At 42.6% G+C, this 22,961-nt stretch overlaps 1 protein-coding gene across 5 annotated transcripts in view; it reads left to right on the forward strand.

Annotated features, from left to right (window-relative positions):
* Positions 1 to 22,961, forward strand: part of FNDC3A (fibronectin type III domain containing 3A) — a 356,645-nt gene that overhangs the window by 145,053 nt on the left and 188,631 nt on the right. Inside the window, exon 1 of one of the 5 annotated variants that reach the window (XM_075337271.1) lies at positions 12,071 to 12,133. The exons of 3 other annotated variants lie outside the window; for them this stretch is intronic. Coding sequence is in view for 1 of the 2 variants with exons in the window: in XM_075337269.1 (XP_075193384.1) it covers positions 12,334 to 12,426 (93 nt within the window). In the remaining variant the exon portion in view is untranslated. Of the gene's footprint in view, positions 1 to 12,070; positions 12,134 to 12,200; positions 12,427 to 22,961 lie in introns of those variants that run through there. One more of the 5 variants, XM_075337269.1, reaches the window with a different exon arrangement.

The raw sequence follows: 22,961 nt of genomic DNA on the forward strand, positions 1-22,961 counted from the left end.
CACCAGACCTGAACCCAATCGTGATGGTTTGGGGTGAGCTGGACCGCAGAGTGAAGGCAAAAGGGCCAACAAGTGCTAAGCATCTCTGGGAACTCCTTCAAGACTGTTGGAAAACCATTTCCGGTGACTACCTCTTGAAGTTCATCAAGAGAATGCCAAGAGTGTGCAAAGTAGTAATCAAAGCAAAAGGTGGCTACTTTGAAGAACCTAGAATAGAAGACATATTTTCAGTTGTTTCACACTTTAAGTATTTCATTCCACATGTTTTAATTCATAGTCTTGATGCCTTCAATGTGAATCTACAATTTTTAGAGTCAGGAAAATAAAGAAAACTCTTTGAATGAGGTGTGTCCAAACTTTTGGTCCGTGCCATATATGTATATATGTATGTATGTATGTATGTATGTGTGTGTGTGTGTGTGTATATATATATATATATATATATATATATACACACACACACATACACATATACACATATATATATATATATATATATATATATATATATATATATATATATATATGTGTGTGTGTGTGTGTGTGTGTGTATATATATATATATATATATATATATATATATATATATATATATATATTATACAGTACAGACCAAAGGCTTGGACGCACCTCATCTCTAGAACAACTGCTAAGAGGAGACTTTGTGCAGCAGGCATTGTATGTATGTATATGTATATGTGTATATATGTATATATATATATATATATATATGTATGTAATATATATATTATAAATAACAGTGGTGCCCCCTTCACACACTGCTCTCGTTAGATGCCAAAAGAAGAGGTGCACGTACAAGGGACTGAAGTGCATGTTTGAAGAAGCACCCTGGAAAATAAATATTTTTCAGCACCTTTCAGGATATATTTTTTTACAGTTTTAATGTCTTTAAAGATTATTTGAATAATGGTAAAATGTCCCTCTGTATTGTATGATCTTAGCCAGGCTGCTAAAGATCTATGTGCTGATAACGCTACAGACTTTCCAGTAACAACCAGCAGAATTGCAATTGCTGCTCTGGGCAATAATTTGTGATTTTGGCTCCAGTACAATATATATAATAATAGTAAAGAGATGGTTCACCCATATTTATTATTTGCTAGATCGATATTATGTTGAGAAACTGTTTTTCTCAAATATCTTATGTTGGCAATAGTGCCTGTGAGTGACGCTATTGCAAACCGCTGTTTCCTATCGCCTCACCCCTGGGCTCCGTGACCTTGGGAATCCAGTGATGTAACGTCAACTTCCTTCTGACCTGACATCACCACGGCCGGCCCCAGTCTCTGTGAGTCACTGAGCTGTGGGCGGTGTTTCACCGCTAGTCACAGCCCATCAGCTCACTCCTCCCTCACAGCAGAGCGCTGCAAGTAGGAGACACGCTGGGCTGTGATGAGCAGTGAAACTCCGCCCACAGCTCAGTGACTCAGGGAGACTGGGCTGGGGACGGCTGCTGTGATGTCACGTGATCAGGAAGTTGACGTGACATCACCAGATCCCTGAGGTCACGTAGCCCGGGGGTCAAGCGATGGGGAAGAGCAGACTGCAATAGCGCCACTCACGGGTATTATTGCCAACATAAGGTATTTGAGAGAAACATAGTTTCTCATCATAATATCTATCTGATCTAGCAAAAAAAATGGATGAACCACTTTAATAATATTTATTCACTTATATAGCGCTATTAATTCCATAGCGCTTTACATACATCAGCAACACTGTCCCCATTGGGGCTCACAATCGGAGTACCTGGAGGAAACCCATGCAAATCCAGGAAGAACATACCAACTCCTTGCAGATGTTATTCTTGGTGGGATTTAAACCCAGGACCCCAGCGCTGCAAGACTGCCGTGCTAACCACTGAGCCACTGTTCCACCCTTTCCATGTAGGAGTTGTACACAAGTTAAATATTGCTAGAATTGAGGGGCGGCAGGTTTTTGTAGTAAAATCCGTATATCCGTGACCAAGTTTAATTGATGTTACATGTTTTGGTTTTTTTTTAAGTTTCTTATTGAAATAAACTTCTTTTGATGAGTGAGATGCCGGGGCTGGCGCCATGTAAAGTATAACTCGGGGTGATCCTCATTCTGTAATAACGTGTATAAATTGGGAGAATCCAGCAGGCTAATCGCATTGTCACCTCTAGGTTAGCCGTTGCGATCTCTGGAGCTGTTGTACAGATGTATCTAATATTCTGCTGTAATAAGGTTTTCAGCAAGTAGCAGATGTGAGATGTTAGCACCATCTTTTCATGCCATCCACAAAAATAATAAATCGATCATAAATGCTGATGTGTATTGTGGAGCCACTAGGGTCATATGTCTCGTAATAAGGCAAGTAGCTCTATTTTTTTTTTTTCTTCTAAAAGGTATTTGTAGCTAAAATTATATATTTCATGGCTATATTACTTTTTATGAAAAATATTTTTTACATTCATTAGATCAGGGTTAAAAGGTCTGCTTATTCAGAAGAATACGACATATGTGTCCCCCAACACGCACCCCATCTCCTCCCTCTATAAGCCAGAAAATCAAGTCACTGACAAGACCGAACGTTTCTCCCTAAGTGCCTATCTATACGTTCTGTGATGTTGCAGGAAATACTACATTTTCTTACATAGAGGCCACAGTTTCCCAAGACTCCATTACTAAAACCCTGAGTCCTTCCTCCAAAATGTTGACATGTTCATAGGAATGTGCACCAATCTTCTCAGCCATGCCAAAAGTGCAACGAGCAGCTGATCAGCATGTAAGAATAAAGGTTGGCTTATTAAGAACAAGCAGGTAAAATATATATATGTCCCCCAGATGGTCTGAGGAATACATTTCTTAATTCATGTAAAAAGACGTGTCTTTTCACATCAATTAATAAATGTGTTCCTCAGACCATCTGGGGGCATCACAGCCCTGGACCAGACCCCAATCAGCGGACAATAAAACTTTCACACTGCTTATCTATGAACTACAACAATTTTTATGGCCACAACAGTTTGCCCCCTTGCCATAGTGATAGTTCTGCTTCACATAAAATTATTTTGTTTTTACTGCACTATTCTATGTCCTGTTGTGTATAAATATGTGGCTCTTCAGATTTTGTGTTATATTGAGCCTGATGAAGAGACCTGAGTAGTCTTGAAAACTTGCTATATATTACAATCTTTTCAGTTAGCCATTAAAAGGTATCAACCACTGAGGACTCAGTTCTTTTAAACAATTTTTTTTAACAACAAGCAAACATAAACAGTGCTGTACAGGGTGCTGTGCTTTTTTAAAGAGGACTTTTTGTCAAAACTTTAATGTCGAACTGGACCCATGATGTAATAGTGGTTACACAGCAGACTAAAATATGTTGTTGTGTTTTTTGTTTGTTTTTTGTTTTTATTAATTTTGTGTCTGCATTGCAGAGAGATATATAAAAAATATGTGTTTGTCACCTAATAAGTTAGCTTTTTTTTTTTTACGTCCAAGTGCATATTATCATCAAGATTTTTACTTGGGTTGTTTACTTCTTCCTCTTTAATCTGCCCAGTCACAAGCAGACAACAACACAGCAGGAAAAGAACACCCCTGACACCCTCCTTCCCCCAAAATAGCTTAGGTTTCCCAGTGTGTGAGATGGAATGGTACAGCTTTAATCTACTGGTCTAACCTCCTGCATGATTAGACAGTGCCTCATTATAAAACCCTTCCATCTTTTCTCATCTTCTCATAGAATTGTCACCTCTGCATTACTGCATCTGTCCCTACATTGCCTGTCTGAAGATGAACATATGAAAAATTTGGCAAAAGGTCCTCTGTTAAAGGGAACCTGTCATCAGAAATTTGGCTTTCAACCTAAATGTTTCCCCTTCTGCAGCTCCTGGGCTGCATTCTAGCAAGGTTTCTATACTTTTTGTGCCCCCTTTTAAACCAAAATAAATACTTTATAAAGTTATACCTTTTGGTATGAAAATCTTGTAAATTCTCCATGGGGGCGGGTTCTCTGGTGTCGGTTGCTGTCCCTTACGCCGTCCCTCCACGCTCCAAATCATCCCTCAGGACGCCGCCCACTGCGCCCGAGGTCCCGTGCATGCCAGGACACCTGGTGACGTGGTCGCAAGGCACGAGAGTATGGGCGGCGCTGTGATTGCATAGCAAGTGCCCGCCCATACTCTCGTGGCCGCGCTCTCCCCTCTGTACGTCGTTCAGATCCTCTCCGCTTCTCCTGTGGTGGCCTGCTCCGCTCCTCCCATCTATTTCCTGCTGCAGGGTACGATAGGAAGGAGGCAACGTCTGGTCATTTGGCCGGCGCAGAACGCTGGAGGAAGAGGGGAAAGTGCGGTCACGAGGTTATGGGCGGCACTTGCTGATGACACTCACAGCGCCGCCCATAACCTCGTGCCTGCGCAAAACGTCACCAGCGGTCACACGTGCACGTAGTGCACAGTCCCGCTACAGTCCCACAGCGCATGCGCGGGACCTCGGGCGCCCAGGGGCGGCGTCCTGAGGTTTGAAATTCAGCGTTCGGGGGCGGCATAAATCGGCAGGAGGACAGTAATGGACACCAGGCAGCCCGCCCCCATGGATAATTTACGAAATTTACATACGAAAAGGTACAACTTTATAAAGTGTTTATTTTGGTATAAAAGGGGCCAGAAAAATTAGAGGAACCTCTCTAGAATGCAGCCCAGGAGCTGCAGAAGGGGAAACTTTTAGGTTTATAGCTAAATTTCTGATGACCGGTTCCCTTTAAAGGGAACCTGTCACCAGAATTTTCGCTATTAAACGAAAAGAATCCCCTTCTGCAGCTCCTGGGCTGCATTCTATAAAGGTGCATATTGCTACTGGCCCCCCTTTCAGACCTAAATAACAACTTTATAAAATATTACCTTTTGCTATGGTAATGAGGTTTCTTGGTCCCGGGGGTGGGCTGTATTTCATCTGTTATCCCCCCTCCTGCCGCTGTTCGCCGTCCCCCAGTGTTGATTTACATAGATGAGGCCGCTGACCTAATCTTCCGCAGTGCTCCGGAAGTCTCACGCATGTGCAGTAGCACTATCGCGGGACTGAGCACTGTTTTCAAAAAAAGGTAAACGGGGATGATAAAAATAAGCAATGGCCAGCACAAGTGCATGACGATAGAGGCAGAGGTAAAAGCGCAGGCACGAGATTATGGGCGGGTACTTGGATGACGCTGGCGATGACAGTCACAGCGCCGCCCATAATCTCGTGACTGCGCAATAACATCACCGGCCTCGCGTTTTGAAAACCGTGCTCAGTTCCACGATGGTGCCACTACGCATGCGCAAGACTTTCGAAGCACTGTGGAAGATGAGGGCGGCAGCCTCATCTATGTAAATGAACACTGGGGGACGGCGAACAGCGGCAGGAGGGGGGGGATAACAGACAAAATATAGCCCGCCCCCGGGGCCAACAAACCTCATTTCCATAGCAAAAGGTAATATTTTATAAAATTATGTATGTCTGAAAGGGGGGCCAGTAAGAAGATGAACCTTTATAGAATGCAGCCCAGGAGCTGCAGAAGGGGATTCTTTTAGTTTAATAGCGAACATTCTGGTGACCGGTTCCCTTTTAAGTAACCTTTCAAGTACTCTGTATACAAGCCGAATAAGGCTAGGTTCACATTTCCGTTGTTTTAAATCCGTCAGCAACGGATCAGTCGTTTTTTAGATGTCAACTGACGCAACGGATGTGTTTTTCACAGGATTCCTTTCACAGGAATCCTGTGAAAAAACTGATCCGTCGCGTCTGTTACATCCGCTGTTCATCCATTTTTTGATGGATCAGTCATCATCCATTTGTGTTTGGGACATGCTGGGCATGCGCAATAGAGCATGACTGAATCCAGCACTATAGACATACATTACAAGCGTGATGGATTGCGACGGATTCCTGCGCGGTGCGTTAATTTTGACGGCCTGAAAAAGTTACATTCTGCATTGTTTCCGCCTGGAGGTCAGACCAAAAACGACTGACCGCGGCGCAGCGGATGCAACGCAAGGTCATCAGTCGCAATCCGCCAGTAATACAAGTCTATGGGAAACAACTGCATCCGCAAAACGGATTCTGTTGTTGACCAGAGCCGCGGATTGTGACTGATACAATTTTTAATGGAAATGTGAACCTAGCCTAACAGTATTTCTGGCCATCATATGAATTGTATCCTGCTTTTTAGTAGTTTTCCACTCTAAGGGGTGCTTCACACATAGCGAGATCGCTACCGAAATCGCTGCTACGGCACGGTTTTTGTGACGCAGCAGTGACCTCATTAGCGATCTCGCTGTGTGTGACACTGAGCAGCGATCTGGCCCCTGCTGCGAGATCGCTGCTCGTTACACACAGCCCTGGTTCGTTTTCTTCAAAGGCGCTCTCCCGCTGTGACACACAGATCGCTGTGTGTGACAGCGAGAGAGCGACGAAATGAAGCGAGCAGGAGCCGGCATCTGGCAGCTGTGGTAAGCTGTAACCATCGGGTAACCAAGGTGGTTACCCGATATTTACCTTAGTTACCAGCCTCCGCAGCTCTCACGCTGCCTGTGCTGCCGGCTCCGGCTCTCTGCACATGTAGCTGCAGTACACATCGGGTTAATTAACCCGATGTGTACTGTAGCTAGGAGAGCAAGGAGCCAGCGCTAAGCAGTGTGCGCGGCTCCCTGCTCTCGCGGTTATGATCACTGCTTCGGCTGCTGTGTTTGACAGCTAAGCAGCGATCATAACAGCGACTTACAAGGTCGCTGTTACGTCACAGAAAATGGTGACGTAACAGCGACCTCGTTGTCGCTGTCGCTTAGTGTGAACCAGCCCTAAGAGTTCTATCCTTAATTCTCTATTAACTTTGAGCTTATAGCAGGAGACTAGCTGACATGATTTCTCCCATATACCCATAGATGGATTCCTGTTTTGGTTTTTTTTGGTACGCTGAGAAGCATGTGCTTTGGAGGTCAATATGCAGTAGTACTGAGCTGTGTAAATATGACTCAATCTCTGTGGTGAGGTGGAAGACTTCTTAGGCAGCTCAGCCGTAACTTTCTGTCCCTCTGCTTGTTTCCTTTCAATTTCTCCTCCTCTCCTCCATAGATTTATAATTGTAGGTGTAAGCTGACAGACGACTCAGCTGTTGTTTTGAAAGTAAATGATGAAATCATGGGTCAGGGAGAGAGGAAGATGTGTCTCATAAGTGTAGAAAGCAAAATTCTCTGATATATTACAAAGTTTCTTACATGTACTTGTAATATTGATTAATACAAAGTTTTGTGAAAAGTGCAGTTCCTATTCAATTGTGTTTATAACATTTTTATGATCTGTGTGTTTATGTATACGGCCAGCTTATGTTGTTGAAAGTACAGTTCCTATTTAAAGACTACATATTACATAAATATGTCCTTATATTATGGTCAAATAATGAAAAGAACAATAGATAGTTCAGGAAAATAAGAAGAAAAAAAACATGGGATAAAGTAGGAAAGAGCGAAAGTTGGCCTTGCGCCATGAGTCACCAATACATGTATGTTGATAGCAAATGAGTCCTGTAGATCTCAAGTAGAGTTAAATTGGTCCATAGAATTGCAGATCAAGGCTATAAAATGTTCCATGGAGAAAACCTCTTTAATGGTTTTGTAAATATCCACCGTGAATGCCTGAGGGGGTCAGCTTCAGAAAAGGGCAATAAATTATTGCAAATTATTGCATGCGGAAGATGCCTTTTTATGCACTGTGAACAATAAAAAAAAAATTAAAAAAATAAAGTTGGTTTTTGCCTATTTTTGATAACCAGAGCAGGTAAAGCCGACAACTGTGGGCTTTACCTTGGCTGGTTATCAGGAATAGTGGGGATCCCACTTTTTTTTTTTTTTTTTAAAATGATTTAAATAAATATTTTTTGTTTTAAATGGTGTGGGCTCTGCTCTATTTTTGATAACCAGCCAAGGTAAAGCAGATGGCTGGGGACTGGTATTATAGGGCTGGGAAGGCCCATGGTTATTTGGCCCTTCCCAGCCTAAAAATAGCAGTATGCAGCCACCCCTGAAGTGGTGCATTCCATTAGATGCGCCAATTCTGGCACTTTGCCCACTTTTCCTGATTTGCCCTGGTGCGGTGGCAATCACGGTATTACTTTTGGGCTTGATGTCAGCTGTGCGTTGACAGCTGGCATCAAGCCATGGGGTTTGTAATGGAAAGACGTCGATCACAACCTGGCGAACCTGAACGTCCACTGGTCTGCTCATGCCTAGTGATAGGGACATAGAGTAGCAGCCTGGATGATTAAAAGCACACGAGCAGGCTTTTCTGGCTGGGGAAAGGTTACAGGGTCATCTTCACCCAGAAATAAGATTTGAAATGTATGTAGCCCTTTTTTTTTTTTTTTTTTTTTTAAATCAGATCCTTTTTATTAAATATACAACCGTTAGTACAGAGCAAAATGGATAGACCTCGTATAGCATCAATATCGACACCATAAGTCACAGTATTAGTCAAAATTACAAATCCATCCCCTGTAAAAATTTCAACAGTAGTTCTATTTTCCATAAAAGAACAGATAAACAATATAATATATACAGTACATCTGTCCGGCTTGAGATCATTTAACGACCGCGTCACTCCATAGCATGTTCTTACCTGTGTCCACCTCCCTTTCCCCCATCCGTTCATCTGATCAGTCCCCTTCAGCCTCCCCCAGCGGTGTTCTCAATGGTTCTGTGACAACCTAAGGAGTAACAAGACCCCAATCACTGAAATTACTCCCTTTATTGCAGGCACAATAACAGACGGTCTAGCATAGCATCCTGGACCAGCGCACCAGAGGGAAGACCTGGTACCTCCATCCATGGCTGACAAATCTTATAAAATTTACTAAGTGCTTTCCTCTTTAAATAGACTCCTCTTTCCAATCTAAGGATGCCGTTCATCTTGTTTTTAAGCTTCGCTATAGTCGAAGGTGAGGGATCTAGCCAATGATATGCCAGTAACTTGCTTGCTTGGTAGAGAATACGTGTTATACCCAGGGCTGTTGGAGAATCTGGGTCCAGTCCTTCCTCCCATAAATTCACCAAGCAGATACGGGGTGAGGGCTGTATTTTAATGTGGTACACCTGTTCTATGAGTCCCAGAGCCTGCTTCCAAAATTCACGTATATGGCCACATTCCCACATAACATGCATTAAATGGGCATCCTCCTGTCCACATCTGACACATTGTGTATTTGGTGTAAGTCCTTTTGTAGCCCTTTCTAATATTCAGCGGTTAGGAAGTAATTAGAGGTTTTGGAAAACTTTGATTATTTGTTTCTTATGCCATACCTTAGGTTATGAATGTGCCTTGTTCTATTACATGAGTTTATAAAGAAAACTTGAGAAAGTGAAACCTCTAATTTAGAGATCCAATTAATAATGGCTTCTCAGTTCATTGACCCATTACACACAGGCTTCCTTAGGCTTGTAGATTTTTCTATTTTGTTTTGGGAGGGGAATTGATGATTCTTTTATTGCGTGTTAACAGTCCTAATGATCGCAATATTGACTGCAATCTATTGGACATGGAGGATATGAAGTACCGGCCTTTGATTATTTTCCAAGCCATGGGTGCTTATACAGAGAGCATAAGGAGCCATGAGTAAACCTAGACCACAGAACTAAAAGCGGACGCCGCTAGGCTGCCGCCGCCAAGGGCGGACGCCGCTAGGCTGCCGCCGCCCAAGTTTTTCACAAATTTCAGAGATTAGCTTTTGCAAGTTTGATCTGTGACATGTCTCAGCTCCCAAAAATACCTGCCATGTGTACACTCCCTGACAGAAGTTCTGTCGCTTATCCATGTTATGTAACAAAAAAAGCTTATAACATGACTTTAAATGAAAATAAAGTTGCTGAAATATTGATCATTTAATGAACACAAAAAGGTCAGATTTTGGCAAGACAAAAGTTTTGTCGCCTTGTCATATAATGGACCCAATCCTAGTTTACATCCTCACCTGTGCTCACTAAATGATCGGTTAATTAGTGGGTGTGTGTATAAAAAAAAAAAACAAACAGCACCCCAGACCTTCAGTTGAACTGCAACTTGACCTCTGACAACGTGCCAAAAATCCACCCTGCAACCAAAGCCTTGATTATCAAGAGGTTGAAGACTAGATCCACTGCAGAGGTGGCTGGCACCTTTTAATGTGTCTCAGCGTCAAGTACAAAGAATTAAAAAAAAGATTTGCAGAGAGTGGAAATGTTTTTGACAAGCCCAGGTCCGGTAGACCCTGCAAGACAACTGCTCAGGAGGAATGTTTGTTGGTTAGAGAATTCAAAGCCAGCCCCTCTTCCACTGCAGCAGAGCTCCAACAGGCCTGGTCACCTCAAGTCCCTGTGTCAACTAGAACAGTTTGTAGGATTCTGTTTCAAAGTGGCCTCTATGGTCGAATCAGTGACCAGAAGCCAGCACTAAACAAAAGGCAATAAAAAAAACGTGTAGCATTTGCCATGTCCCACAGCCTGCTAAACAGATGGACGCTGGAAAAGTGGCAGAAAGTGGATGTCTCTGATGAATCTTCAGTTGAATTACACCACAGCTGCCACATACTGCAGGAGACCTACTGGAGACCGTATGGATCCAGAAAACAGTTAAGTTTGGTGGTGAAAAGATCATGGTCTGGGGTTACATTCAGTATGGTGGTGTGCGAAACATTTGCAAGGTAGAAGGCAAAATCAATAGCCGAAAATATCAAGAAGTATTAGCTACCTCTTACATTCCCAATCATAAAAGGGGTCAAATTCTGCTGCAGGATGGTGCTCCATTTCATACATCCACCTCTACAACAAAGTTCCTCCTGGCAAAGAAGATCAAGGTGCTCAAGGACTGGCCAGCCCAGTCACCAGACATGAACATCATTGAGCAGGTTTGGAGTAGGATGAAAGAGGAAGCTTGGAAGACAAAACCAAAGAATCTAGATGAACTCTGGGAGGCATATAAGACTGCATTCTTTGCTATTCCTCAATAAATTGTATGAATCATTGTTGAACCGCATGGATGCAGTCCTTCAAGCTCATGGAAGTCCCCTAAAATATTAAATATGGCTCTAATAGCACCACAACTTCATTTACCAATGCTATGCAACATATCTTTGTATTAGAAGTTAATTATTTGTTTGAATTTCACATTACTTTCTGAGAGTGACAAAACTTTTGTCTTGCCAAAATCTGACCTTTCTGTGTTTATTAAATGATCAATATTTCAGCTTTGCAGCAGCTTTTATTTTATTAGCCTGAACCAAATTTGGGAGGGTTTCAGCTGTCAAAAGAGTAATTCATAAAACCAATGGATGAATTTAAAGTCAGGTTATAAGCTTGTATTTACATAGCATGGATAAGCAGCAGAACTTCTGTCAGCGAGTGAACAGCCTCATAGGCTTTAATGGGTATTATTTTTTATTTTTGAGAAGCACAGAACATGTACTTGAAACATGGACCTGTGAACAAGCTCAGGCAGGATTCCCATTTAGGAGTCTTTGCAGGATGTAGACACCTCCAGATTTTCTACTTTTGATGAGCATGGTGCAAAAATTAAAAATGTTGCGCAATTTGTGCCTTTTAAAACTTCATTTACACCAAAAAGTCACGTAAACCACACTATAAATGTGGCCGCTGCCCCTCCTCTAAACCTTACCTGCAGTCTCCTTCTCTTGTGGATTGTAAGTTCCCTCCCAGTCTGTGCTGGTCCATTATGTCTAACCAGTAGGTCCCAGGATTACAGCACGGGGCAGTCTGGGGTGCACCGAATCCCTCTTTGCCCCCCCCCCTCGGCCTTTACAATTAGCTGCTGCTGGAGAAGCGCAGAGTTCCTGTTGCCATGGGATCGCTCCTATGGCTTCCGTGACTTAGATGCCGGAAGACAGTAAAAGCCGTGACTTTTTCTCTTGGAATCGGTACTAGGTATATAATGTGGCGTTATACGGGGGCATTTGGATGCTTGAGTTCTCTTAAATCCTAACCTTCTGCCGGCTGACATTGGCTAATCCAGAAGCAGATGCTGCCGCAGCTATTTGTTGATTTAGTTTCCATGGAAACCTGATACATTCGTCTACAGTAGGAAGCTCCCTGCACATTGGTTGATTTGATAGGAAGCGAGTCTTGAGGTAGGTATTGATGACTGCACTGATAATTGGTCATACCTTTTAACATTCAGCTTCTTCATGCATTTATCCATGGACTGCGAGATAAGGGGCCACAAAAACCCGATGCGATCTGAACTCAGGAGGTAGGTTAGGTCGCCCTGTTCAGCAGAAACGGGCCCGATGACCTGGACGTCAGCGCTGCTTATCTCCCTGTATAGTGAATGAAACAGATTGGACTCCCCAGCCTCCCTGCAGCCTCCCTCAGCGTGCAAACGCCTCTCTTGAATGAGCAACATCAAAGGATGCGAGCAACAGTAAGTGGAAGTGTGAAGGGTTTTCCTTTTTCTATTCTTTCCACCTTTTCTCAGATGCTTTGTTATAGACGGTGCAGATCGCCCCCCTACAAGGCTGACGGGCTGCGTGAGCTAATGTGCCGCACAAAGGAACAACAGGGCGAAGGCTTTCTGAGTGATCCCACGACTGTCGTCTCCAGAGCATGTGTTCGCCTTCTTCAGAGGGATTCTTGGGTGGGATTCATTTAGCCATTGTGTCTGTGTGCAGCCCGCAGTGCGTTCAATGGGGTCTGACAGTGATGTGCCATAATGAATCACAGCGGAAGCACATGAGCAGGCCCCCCGGCTGGGGAAGGGTTAAAAGCTCGTCTCCGCACAGAAATAAAAGATCAGGATTGTATAATATTCAGCTATTGGGAAGTTCTGTGCACCCTCAAGTAGGGCTTGTTATTAGGGGGACGGAAAAACTTTCCTAATTTACTTGTTTCTTATGTTATAACTTTGCTTTGTTTTATAAATAAAACTTCGAGTGAAGCCACAAATTTAGAGATTCAATTAATTATGGCTTTCCCAGTTCATTGACCCATGAAGCACAGCTTTCCTTGTGGCTTCTTTATGTGGATTGATGATTATTATTAGTGCTTGTTAAAGGAAATCTGACATCAGGTTTTTAACCCCTAATCTGAGAGCAGCATAATGTAAAGACAGAGATCCTGATTCCAGCGATATGTCACTTACTGGGCTGTGCAGTGTAGTTTTGATAAAATCCCTGTGTAATCAGCAGGAGATTATCATTACAGGACTACTTTTTGGCTTCCAGGTAGTCCAGCATGTTCATGAGTTCTGTATAACTGCTGGATCTGCAGCAAAGAAAACATTGATTTTATCAAAATGACAGCAAACAGCTCAGTAAGGGACACATCGCTGGAATCAGGGTCTCTGTCTCTACGTTATGCTTCTCTCAGATGGGAGAGCAAAAACCTGGTGACAGATCTAATAATCACAATGTTGACTTCAATCTATTATCATTCATTTCCAATAAGGGAGAAGCTTATTGTAGTTCACTTCAGTGATTGGAAAGGTCAGAAAAATATTCAGCCTAATGACGCTACCTAAAGGCGACATTGAACAATATTAGATTGGTGGGGTTTGACTCTTGGCACCTACGCCAATCAGTTCTTCGTAAGGCCCGCGGCACGTGTACAAGTACTACAGCATCCTCAATGTTTACATCAGCTCCAGTCTTTACTTTCCTGTGCAGGCACACTGCAGGGAGGGTTACACTCGGCTGGCATGAGTTTTCTTGAAATCACATCCACTTTTGTACTGTGAAATGCTGCACACAAAAACACAGCAGAAAAAATGGGAGCCTTTACGTTTTCTGGAAACATGGCGGCAGTGCGAGGTGTCCCTGCAGCGTCCCGCTCACCCATGTACGCGGAAACGTGAGACCAATGTTTGCTTGGTTTTGTAGGGTTTTTTTTTTTTTGTTTTTAGGTTTGGCCTGAAGAGTTTTGAACGTTTACCAGACACTTATAGTAAAATTGTGTTTGTACATGTGTCTGTCAGCTATGTCATAGTAAAATTGTGTTTATGCATGTGTCTGTCAGCTATGTCATACGGTACATTCGTAAAAGAAATGCATACTTAGACTTGCTGCTTCATATTTAACTCTTTTGAGCTCTACTTGAATACGTCTATTCAGGGAACCATTATTATAAGCTATTCCTTCCCCATTATTGTCCCATCCATTGGCCCATAATGACCGACACGCTGGAGGGGTGGGATTCTCCCATGCTACGTGTGGACGTGTTGCTTTTGCTTCTTGTCAATGGAACACCCTGTATACATGGCGATTCCTAGTTTTGCATTTGCCGGATCCCGCTGGGTATAATGCAGCGTTTAGTCATTGTTTGCGTTATCTCCTCTCATTGTTGTTGTGAAGGGGCAGGATTGTTTTTTCGTGGGAGAAGAAAACCTCACAAAATGCCTGATTAATGCTCGATGTTTAATCATTTCCTCTTAAGGAGAATCTCATGAATGGATATTTAATCCACAGAAGAAAAATTATCATTTTACATGAAATAGTCGCAGAGCCTCTGAATGTATTTGCATTTTTCCATGCACTTCAGTAAATACTTAAAAGAGCATTTTTAAGCATTTTGCGGAGACTACGGAAAGAATGGAAATGCAGAGCCACACAATGACTTGTTTGAAGTTTTTTGATATTGCGCTCAGTTATTTGTCTCTTCTCTGTAACTTACGATGCCCTTAATGTTAGCACTCTGCTTTCAACAGACCTCTAATGGCTATATTAATGTATGTTTTGGGAGAGTTACACATCCCCCCCCCCATCTCCTGTACACTCCAGTCTCGCCTCCTGTTCTGCCTGAGTAAATGTCACCGTAGTGTCGACCTCTTATTAGAGAACCCGAAAGATCAGGATGAGCGCAAAGTGATTTCGGGGAGAATGCTGAAATGTATCCAATGTGGGAAATTCACGGATTAAAGCAGTTTAGTGCATTTACATGGCAGATTTGTACCCACGCTGAGCGTTGGTCAACTTTACAAGTCGTTAGGTGCTGCTTTAAATGCCCATTCACACAGGCAGATACAAACTGTATTGTTGCAGAGTGATTGTTAATACTATCGGCCAATCAATATAAATATGCAAGCAATTAAAGGGAACCTGTCACCACTTTTTTGGCGTATAAGCTGCGGCCACCACCACCGGGCTCTTATATACAGCATTCTAACATGCTGTATATAAGAGCCCAGGCCGCTGTGAGAACATAAAAAACACTTTATAATACTTACCTAACGGTTGCGCGGTTGGCCATATGGACGTCTCCGTTCTCCGGTGACAGTGCCACCTTTTTCGGCCATCTTCGTCCTTCTTCTGAAGCCTGTGTGCATGACGCGTCTACGTCATACACACTCGCCGGTCCTGCGCAGGCGCACACTACAATACTTTGATCTGCCCTGCTCAGGGCAGATCAAAGTACGCCTGCTCAGGACCTGAATGCCGGCGAGTGTGGATGACGTAGGACGCGTCATGCACTGCGGCCAGAGAAGGAGGACGAAGATGTCCGAAAGAGATGGCACCGGAGAATGGAGACGCCCATATGGCCAACCACGTGACCGTTAGGTAAGTATTATAAAGTGTTTTTTATGTTCTCACAGCGGCCTGGGCTCTTATATACAGCATGTTAGAATGCTGTATATAAGAGCCCGGTGGTGGTGGCCGCAGCTTATACATCAAAAAAGTGGTGACAGGTTCCCTTTAAATAATCTGTCAGCTGCACGAGCATTTTGTTGGTTTGTCTGCTGATTGGTAACCAGAAAAATTGCTAGCACTGGTGCATACTGAACATGACCTACAATATGCAAAATAGCAGTTGCCCTCAAGTAAAGGGAAGGAGAAAAAACAAGAATGTATGCCTCTCTTGTCCAAACTGAACTTTTATATGGGCTAGAGTAGAACAATTAGAGTAGGACCCAGATGAGAGTTACACCTTGACGTGGTGTCTGGGTACAAGTAAATTTGGCCACCTTTTATTTGCTAAGTAACTCATATTTTTCAAAAAATGTTTTCTTGGCAGTAATGTGTATTCATATTCCAATGTTCACCATCTACATTCCTGTTTTTTCTCCTTCCCTTTACATGAGTGCAACTGCTCTTTTGGATATTGTCTGCTGATTGGTGGCATGTTTACAGAAATTGGAAAACAAAGTGCACCCTCCTTTCACTGATTATCGCCTGTCAGAGGGATTTTAGACCAGTTTCACAGACGCATCAACAAGAACAGTTCTGTGTCTAAGTCCCCCACACATATCTCACTAGACCACTGTTTTCCAAACTCCTGTCCTCATGGCCCCCAACAGGTAAGGTGTTCACGATTCCCTTAGTATTGCACAGGTAATGCCTTGACAATGATTCCATCAGCTGTTCAATGCTAAGGAAATCCTGAAAATGTGACTTGTTGAGGGCCGTAAGGATTGGCGTTCGGGTAACGCTTTGCTAGAATGTCCTGTACACAGGAGCACCCATTTTGCCATGTTCTCTGAGAGAGCAGCTTCCAGACATCTCTGATGGCGATTTTCTATAGAGGACAAAAGGATTTGCAGTACAGAATTAGACATGCAAGATTCTTACCTCTTCCGACAATCCTCCTTGCATACACATTAAAATGTTGGCCAAACCAGTCAATATCCGCAAGTTCAGTCAATGTTGGTCTTCAGTATAGATGCAAATCCCAACCAGGCTTTAATGTTAAGTAACATAGGGCTCCCATTCACATTAGACTAATGTCAGCTGAACTTGACAATATTGGTGGGTTTGACTGACTGTCTACTATGTATGGGGGCACTGGCCAACTGATGATCAGGAGGGATGTCGATCGTGTGTGTCCAATCTCGGACTGGTGTTCACATTGTTCTCTTTGAGATGAGCCACAAGCCTACGTGTCAGTTGGCAGTTTTCTCTTAAAGAGCTTGGCCAAGCATGGGAGTATTGGCTGAGATAGCTGTTGGCCAAATGATGCTTCGGCTAATCGTCCGGCCGACAGCCATCTAATATATATGACCTGCCTAAGGCTTGGCTAAGCGGGTCCTTCCGTGTAAGGGATTCTTGGCTGAGATTGTGTTCGGTTTCCAGTTATCTGATGTGTATGGGGACGCCGACCAACTGATGATCAGGAGGCACATTAGATGCATGAGTCCATTTCGGACCGGTGATCATATTGTTATCTTTTGGGATGAGCCACAAGCCGATGTGTTTGTCGGCAGCTTCTCATAGAGAACACACAAGAGCTTGGCCAAGTGAGCACTCCTGTGCATTGGAGAGTCAGCTAACATGTCTGTCAGCCTGATGATCAGCAGAAGCATCATTTAGCCAACAGCTATGTAATGTATAGGACCTGCCTAAGGCTTGGCTGAGTGAGTCCTTTTGTGTATGGGATTCTCAGCTAAGATTGCATTTGGCTGATGGCCACCTAATGTGTACACTTGTCTTATCTGAAGCTGGCGCAAAATGAGTGTAACTGGGGTTGAACGGGGGCCTAACACCACAGCTTGTCTAATTTATGATGCGCTGTGGCGTTCCTCACTCCAGAAATCTTACTCCAGTTACTAACTGTAGTGAGAAATGTAGAAAGGCTCATGCCATTTTTAAGACACGCCTGAGGCGTAGAATTCTTAATGAATCAGGATTCTCCGACTCCAGTATGCCCCCTCCTCAAGAACGACGCGAACAACCCTATTCTTAAAAGGGTTTTCCCATGAGTAAAGTTAATTTTAAGGTTGATTTAATAAATAGATCTTGGAATAATTTCCACAATTGGATGTGTTTAAAAATGTCTGTGCTGAAATCATATTTTTTTTATATATCTATATATATATATCATATATATATCTATATCTATATATAATATTTATTAGAATGATATATATTTATTAGAATTTAATATGATATATGTATGTATGTATGTATGTATGTATGTATGTATGTAGAACAAGCTGAAGAAGGATCCAGCAAGGCAGAATGACTCCAAAGGGCAACAAAAGTTTTTTGTTTTTTTTTCTCTGACTTTATGATCTAAGAATAAAAAATTTGTCCATACTGCATATACCTTGCACTTAACAACTTGTCAAGAGCTCTGGAATTTTTTATTCTTAGATAATAAAGTCAGAGAAAAAAAAACAAAAAAAACTTTTGTTGCCCTTTGGAGTCATTCTGCCTTGCTGGATCCTTCCTCAGCTTGTTCTACATATCTTGGAAGTCTCCCACTTCGGGTCCGTGCAATAAGGAGAACAAGGACGCCGGGGCTTGAGCTCAGACAGGTGAGCTGGTCTACAACCTTTATTTCAAAATATATATATATTATTATGGTTTGTGTGTGTCCCTGCTGTGTACTGTGTAATGGCTATGTCTGACCGTACAGGAGCATGATCTGATCATACCACAGCTCCTGGGCCGGGGAGGAAGCAAAAGAGATTATACAGACATTACTGCACGGGATCACAGCTGATTCTTTTTGTGAGGTAAAGCATTTCCCTGCCGGTTTTTAACAAATGTTTTACCTCAAAGAAAGAATAATTTAAATAACTTCCTCCCCGGCAGAGGAAATGTGGTAGGATCAGACCATGTCCCTGTACTGACAGACACAGCCATTACACAGTACATTGCAGGTGCACCTATATAAGATTACAGAATTATTATTGTTAAACATATCCAATTGTGGAAATTATTATTATTCCAAGATCTATTGATTAGAAATTACCTTTTGTGGGGAAAGCCCCTTTTAATGATTTTGGGCTTCTGGGCCTTGTCTGTCATTGGGGGCACACACTATGGCTGCTGCTAATAGTCGGCAGACATTTGCTGTTCTCCTCCCACCACCTATACCCCTTCTCCAGGCAGTAATCTGAATCGGTGTCCTGGAGGAGGCAGACAGTCACGGGGCCTTCCCCTTGGTCAGACGCTGTCTTGCTCTATCGTTTCCAGACTGGAAATGTTAATTTCTTAAACTGGGTTTTGCAGAAAATTTTGTCAAAACATAGTAAAACTAAACTGAAAATGAGAATATAAATCTTGTCAAGTTTTCGATCTTATTTTGGTAATCGGTAAACTAAGCCGCTTCCTGACTATGTCTCATTCTGTAAAATTCCAGACAATGGAGCTGTTAAAAATCCATGGCTCCGTGACCCCCCCAATCCCACACACAGACATTTTTTTTCTAATAATATTTTATCTAAAACACCAGCATTTTTCTCACTCATTTTGGAAGGGGCCTGTGTTCATTTTTCTTGAGTCCTTGCAGTGCTAATGCTTCTAATGACGACAGATGAAGCCTCAGACTACAGGATTGTATTGTGCGCAACTCAAGGTTAAGCGATGACTCATTATTCTCCGTATATAAAGCCGGCTGCAGTTTTCTCAGTGGACAGATAGTTTTAGTAAAACCAATCTGATGTAATGAAACCATTACCGGGCCTGGTTTCGTGATAAAATATATTTTGGTTTTGAAAATCTGATATTTAAAATTGGCACATATTACACAAGTATTCAAGATTGCCCATTCTATACATTCACTGTATGTATGTGTATAGATAGACAGAAAGCTGTGTGTGTGTGTGTGTGTATACAAGTGCATTGCGATCAATTGGAATATCATCAAAAAGTTAATTTATTTCACTAATTCAATACAAAAAGTGAAAGGTATATATTATATAGTCATTACACACAGAGTGATCTATTCCTATATATTATATAGTCATTACACACAGTGATCTATTCCTATATATTATATAGTCATTACACACAGAGGGATCTATTTCACGTGTTTATTTCTGTTAATGTTGATGATTATGGCTTACAACCAATGAAAACCCAAACGTCATTATCTCAGAAAATTAGAATATTATATAAGACCAACTGAAAAAATGATGTTAAACTCAGAAATGTTGGCGCCTACTGAAAAGCCTGTACAGTAAATGCCTCAATACTTGGTCGGGGCTCCTTTTGCATGAATTACTGCATCAATGCGGCGTGGCATGGAGGCGATCAGTCTGTGGCACTGCTGAGGTGTTATGGAAGCCCAGGTTGCTTTGATAGCAGCCTTCAGCTCGTCTGCATTGTTGAGTCTGGTGTCTCATCTTCCTCTTGAAAATACCCTATAGATTTTCTATGGGGTTTAGGTCAGGAGAGTTTGCTGGCCAATCAAACACAGTGATACTGTGGATATTAAACCAGTATTGGTACTTTTGGCAGAGTGGACAGGTGCCAAGTCCTGCTGGAAAATGAAATTTCCATCTCCAATAAGCTTGTCAGCAGAGGGAAGCATGAAGTGTTCTAATATCTCCTGGCAGACGGCTGCGCACACTTGTAACCCATGTCCTGGATACATCTGTGTGTGGTGGCTCTTGAAGCACTGACTCCAGCAGCAGTCCACTTATCGTAAATCCCCCCCAATTTTTTGAATGCCCTTTTCTTAACAATACTAGCAAGACTGCGGTTATCTCGGTTGCTTGTGCACCTTTTTCTATTACACTTTTTCCTTCCACTCAATGTTCCATTAATATGCTTGGATGCACCACTCGGTGAACAGCCAGATTCTTTAGCAATGACATTTTGTGGTTTACCCTCCTTGTGGAGTGTGTCAATAACTGTTTTCTGCACGTCTGTCAAGTCAGCAGTTTTCCCCATGATTGTGTAGCCTACTGAACCAGACTATGGGACCATTTTAAACGCTTAGGAAGACTTTACAGGTGTTTTGTGGTAATTATTCTAATTTTCTAAGATAATGACTTTTGGGCTTTCATTGGTTGTAAGCCATAATCAACATTAACAGAAATAAACACTTGACACAGATCCCTCTGTGTGTAATGACTCTATATAATATATGCGTTTCACTTTTTGTATTGAATCACTGAAATAAATTAACTTTTAGATATTCTATTTTTTTTAGATTCACTTGCATGCATGTATGTATATATGTATGTGTATGTATGTATGTATGTATATATGTATATATGTGTGTATATATATATATATATATATATATATATATATATATATATATATATATATATATATATATATATATATATAATATATATAATATTATACAAATAAGAAAGCCGCGGAGACACCATCACGTGTTTCTCAACGCTGCCAGGAAACTAGCCAGGTCTTTCACCGGGAAGGAACAACCACGGGAAGGGCAGTCTCCAGTCAAGGAGACCACCTATACCAAACATGGTATCCATCCACAGACAGCCGTTTCTCCGCAGTGGATATGTTGATCTCCCTAAGGTCAACAATGCTTGCTTAAGTAGTCTTTTACTAGGCATTGCCCCCACTAGCCAGATTCCTACTCCACACTGAAGAGGGGCAAATACCCCAAAACGCCTGTCTGTGGATGGATACCATGTTTGGTATAGGTGGTCTCCTTGACTGGAGACTGCCCTTCCCGTGGTTGTTCCTTCCCGGTGAAAGACCTGGCTAGTTTCCTGGCAGCGTTGAGAAACACGTGATGGTGTCTCCGCGGCTTTCTTATTTGCATACTTCCCAGGGGGCATTGCTCTAGAATCACTGCGTTGAGAAACACGTGATGGTGTCTCCGCATATGTTGATCTCCCTAAGGTCAACAATGCTTGCATATATATATATATATTAGTGCCTACAAGTAGTATTCAACCCCCTGCAGATTTAGCAGGTTTGATAAGATGCAAATAAGTTAGACCCTGCAAACTTCAAACAAGAGCAGGATTTATTAACAGATGCATAAATCTTACAAACCAACAAGTTATGTTGCTCAGTTAAATTTTAATAAATTTTCAACATAAAAGTGTGGGTCAATTATTATTCAACCCCTAGGTTTAATATTTTGTGGAATAACCCTTGTTTGCAATTACAGCTAATAATAGTCTTTTATAAGACCTGATCAGGCCGGCACAGGTCTCTGGAGTTATCTTGGCCCACTCCTCCATGCAGATCTTCTCCAAGTTATCTAGGTTCTTTGGGTGTCTCATGTGGACTTTAATCTTGAGCTCCTTCCACAAGTTTTCAATTGGGTTAAGGTCAGGAGACTGACTAGGCCACTGCAACACCTTGATTTTTTTCCCTCTTGAACCAGGCCTTGGTTTTCTTGGCTGTGTGCTTTGGGTCGTTGTCTTGTTGGAAGATGAAATGACGACCCATCTTAAGATCCTTGATGGAGGAGCGGAGGTTCTTGACCAAAATCTCCAGGTAGGCCGTGCTATCCATCTTCCCATGGATGCGGACCAGATGGCCAGGCCCCTTGGCTGAGAAACAGCCCCACAGCATCATGCTGCCACCACCATGCTTGACTGTAGGGATGGTATTCTTGGGGTCGTATGCAGTGCCATCCAGTCTCCAAACGTCATGTGTGTGGTTGGCACCAAAGATCTCGATCTTGGTCTCATCAGACCAGAGAACCTTGAACCAGTCTGTCTCAGAGTCCTCCAAGTGATCATGAGCAAACTGTAGACGAGCCTTGACATAACGCTTTGAAAGTAAAGGTACCTTACGGGCTCGTCTGGAACGGAGACCATTGCGGTGGAGTACATTACTTATGGTATTGACTGAAACCAATGTCCCCACTGCCATGAGATCTTCCCGGAGCTCCTTCCTTGTTGTCCTTGGGTTAGCCTTGACTCTTCGGACAAGCCTGGCCTCGGCACGGGTGGAAACTTTCAAAGGCTGTCCAGGCCGTGGAAGGCTAACAGTAGTTCCATAAGCCTTCCACTTCCGGATGATGCTCCCAACAGTGGAGACAGGTAGGCCCAACTCCTTGGAAAGGGTTTTGTACCCCTTGCCAGCCTTGTGACCCTCCACGATCTTGTCTCTGATGGCCTTGGAATGCTCCTTTGTCTTTCCCATGTTGACCAAGTATGAGTGCTGTTCACAAGTTTGGGGAGGGTCTTAATTAGTCAGAAAAGGCTGGAAAAAGAGATAATTAATCCAAACATGTGAAACTCATTGTTCTTTGTGCCTGAAATACTTCTTAATACTTTAGGGGAACCAAACAGAA

Source organism: Anomaloglossus baeobatrachus, chromosome 2 (genome assembly GCF_048569485.1).
Source record: "Anomaloglossus baeobatrachus isolate aAnoBae1 chromosome 2, aAnoBae1.hap1, whole genome shotgun sequence".
Lineage (NCBI taxonomy): Eukaryota > Metazoa > Chordata > Amphibia > Anura > Aromobatidae > Anomaloglossus > Anomaloglossus baeobatrachus.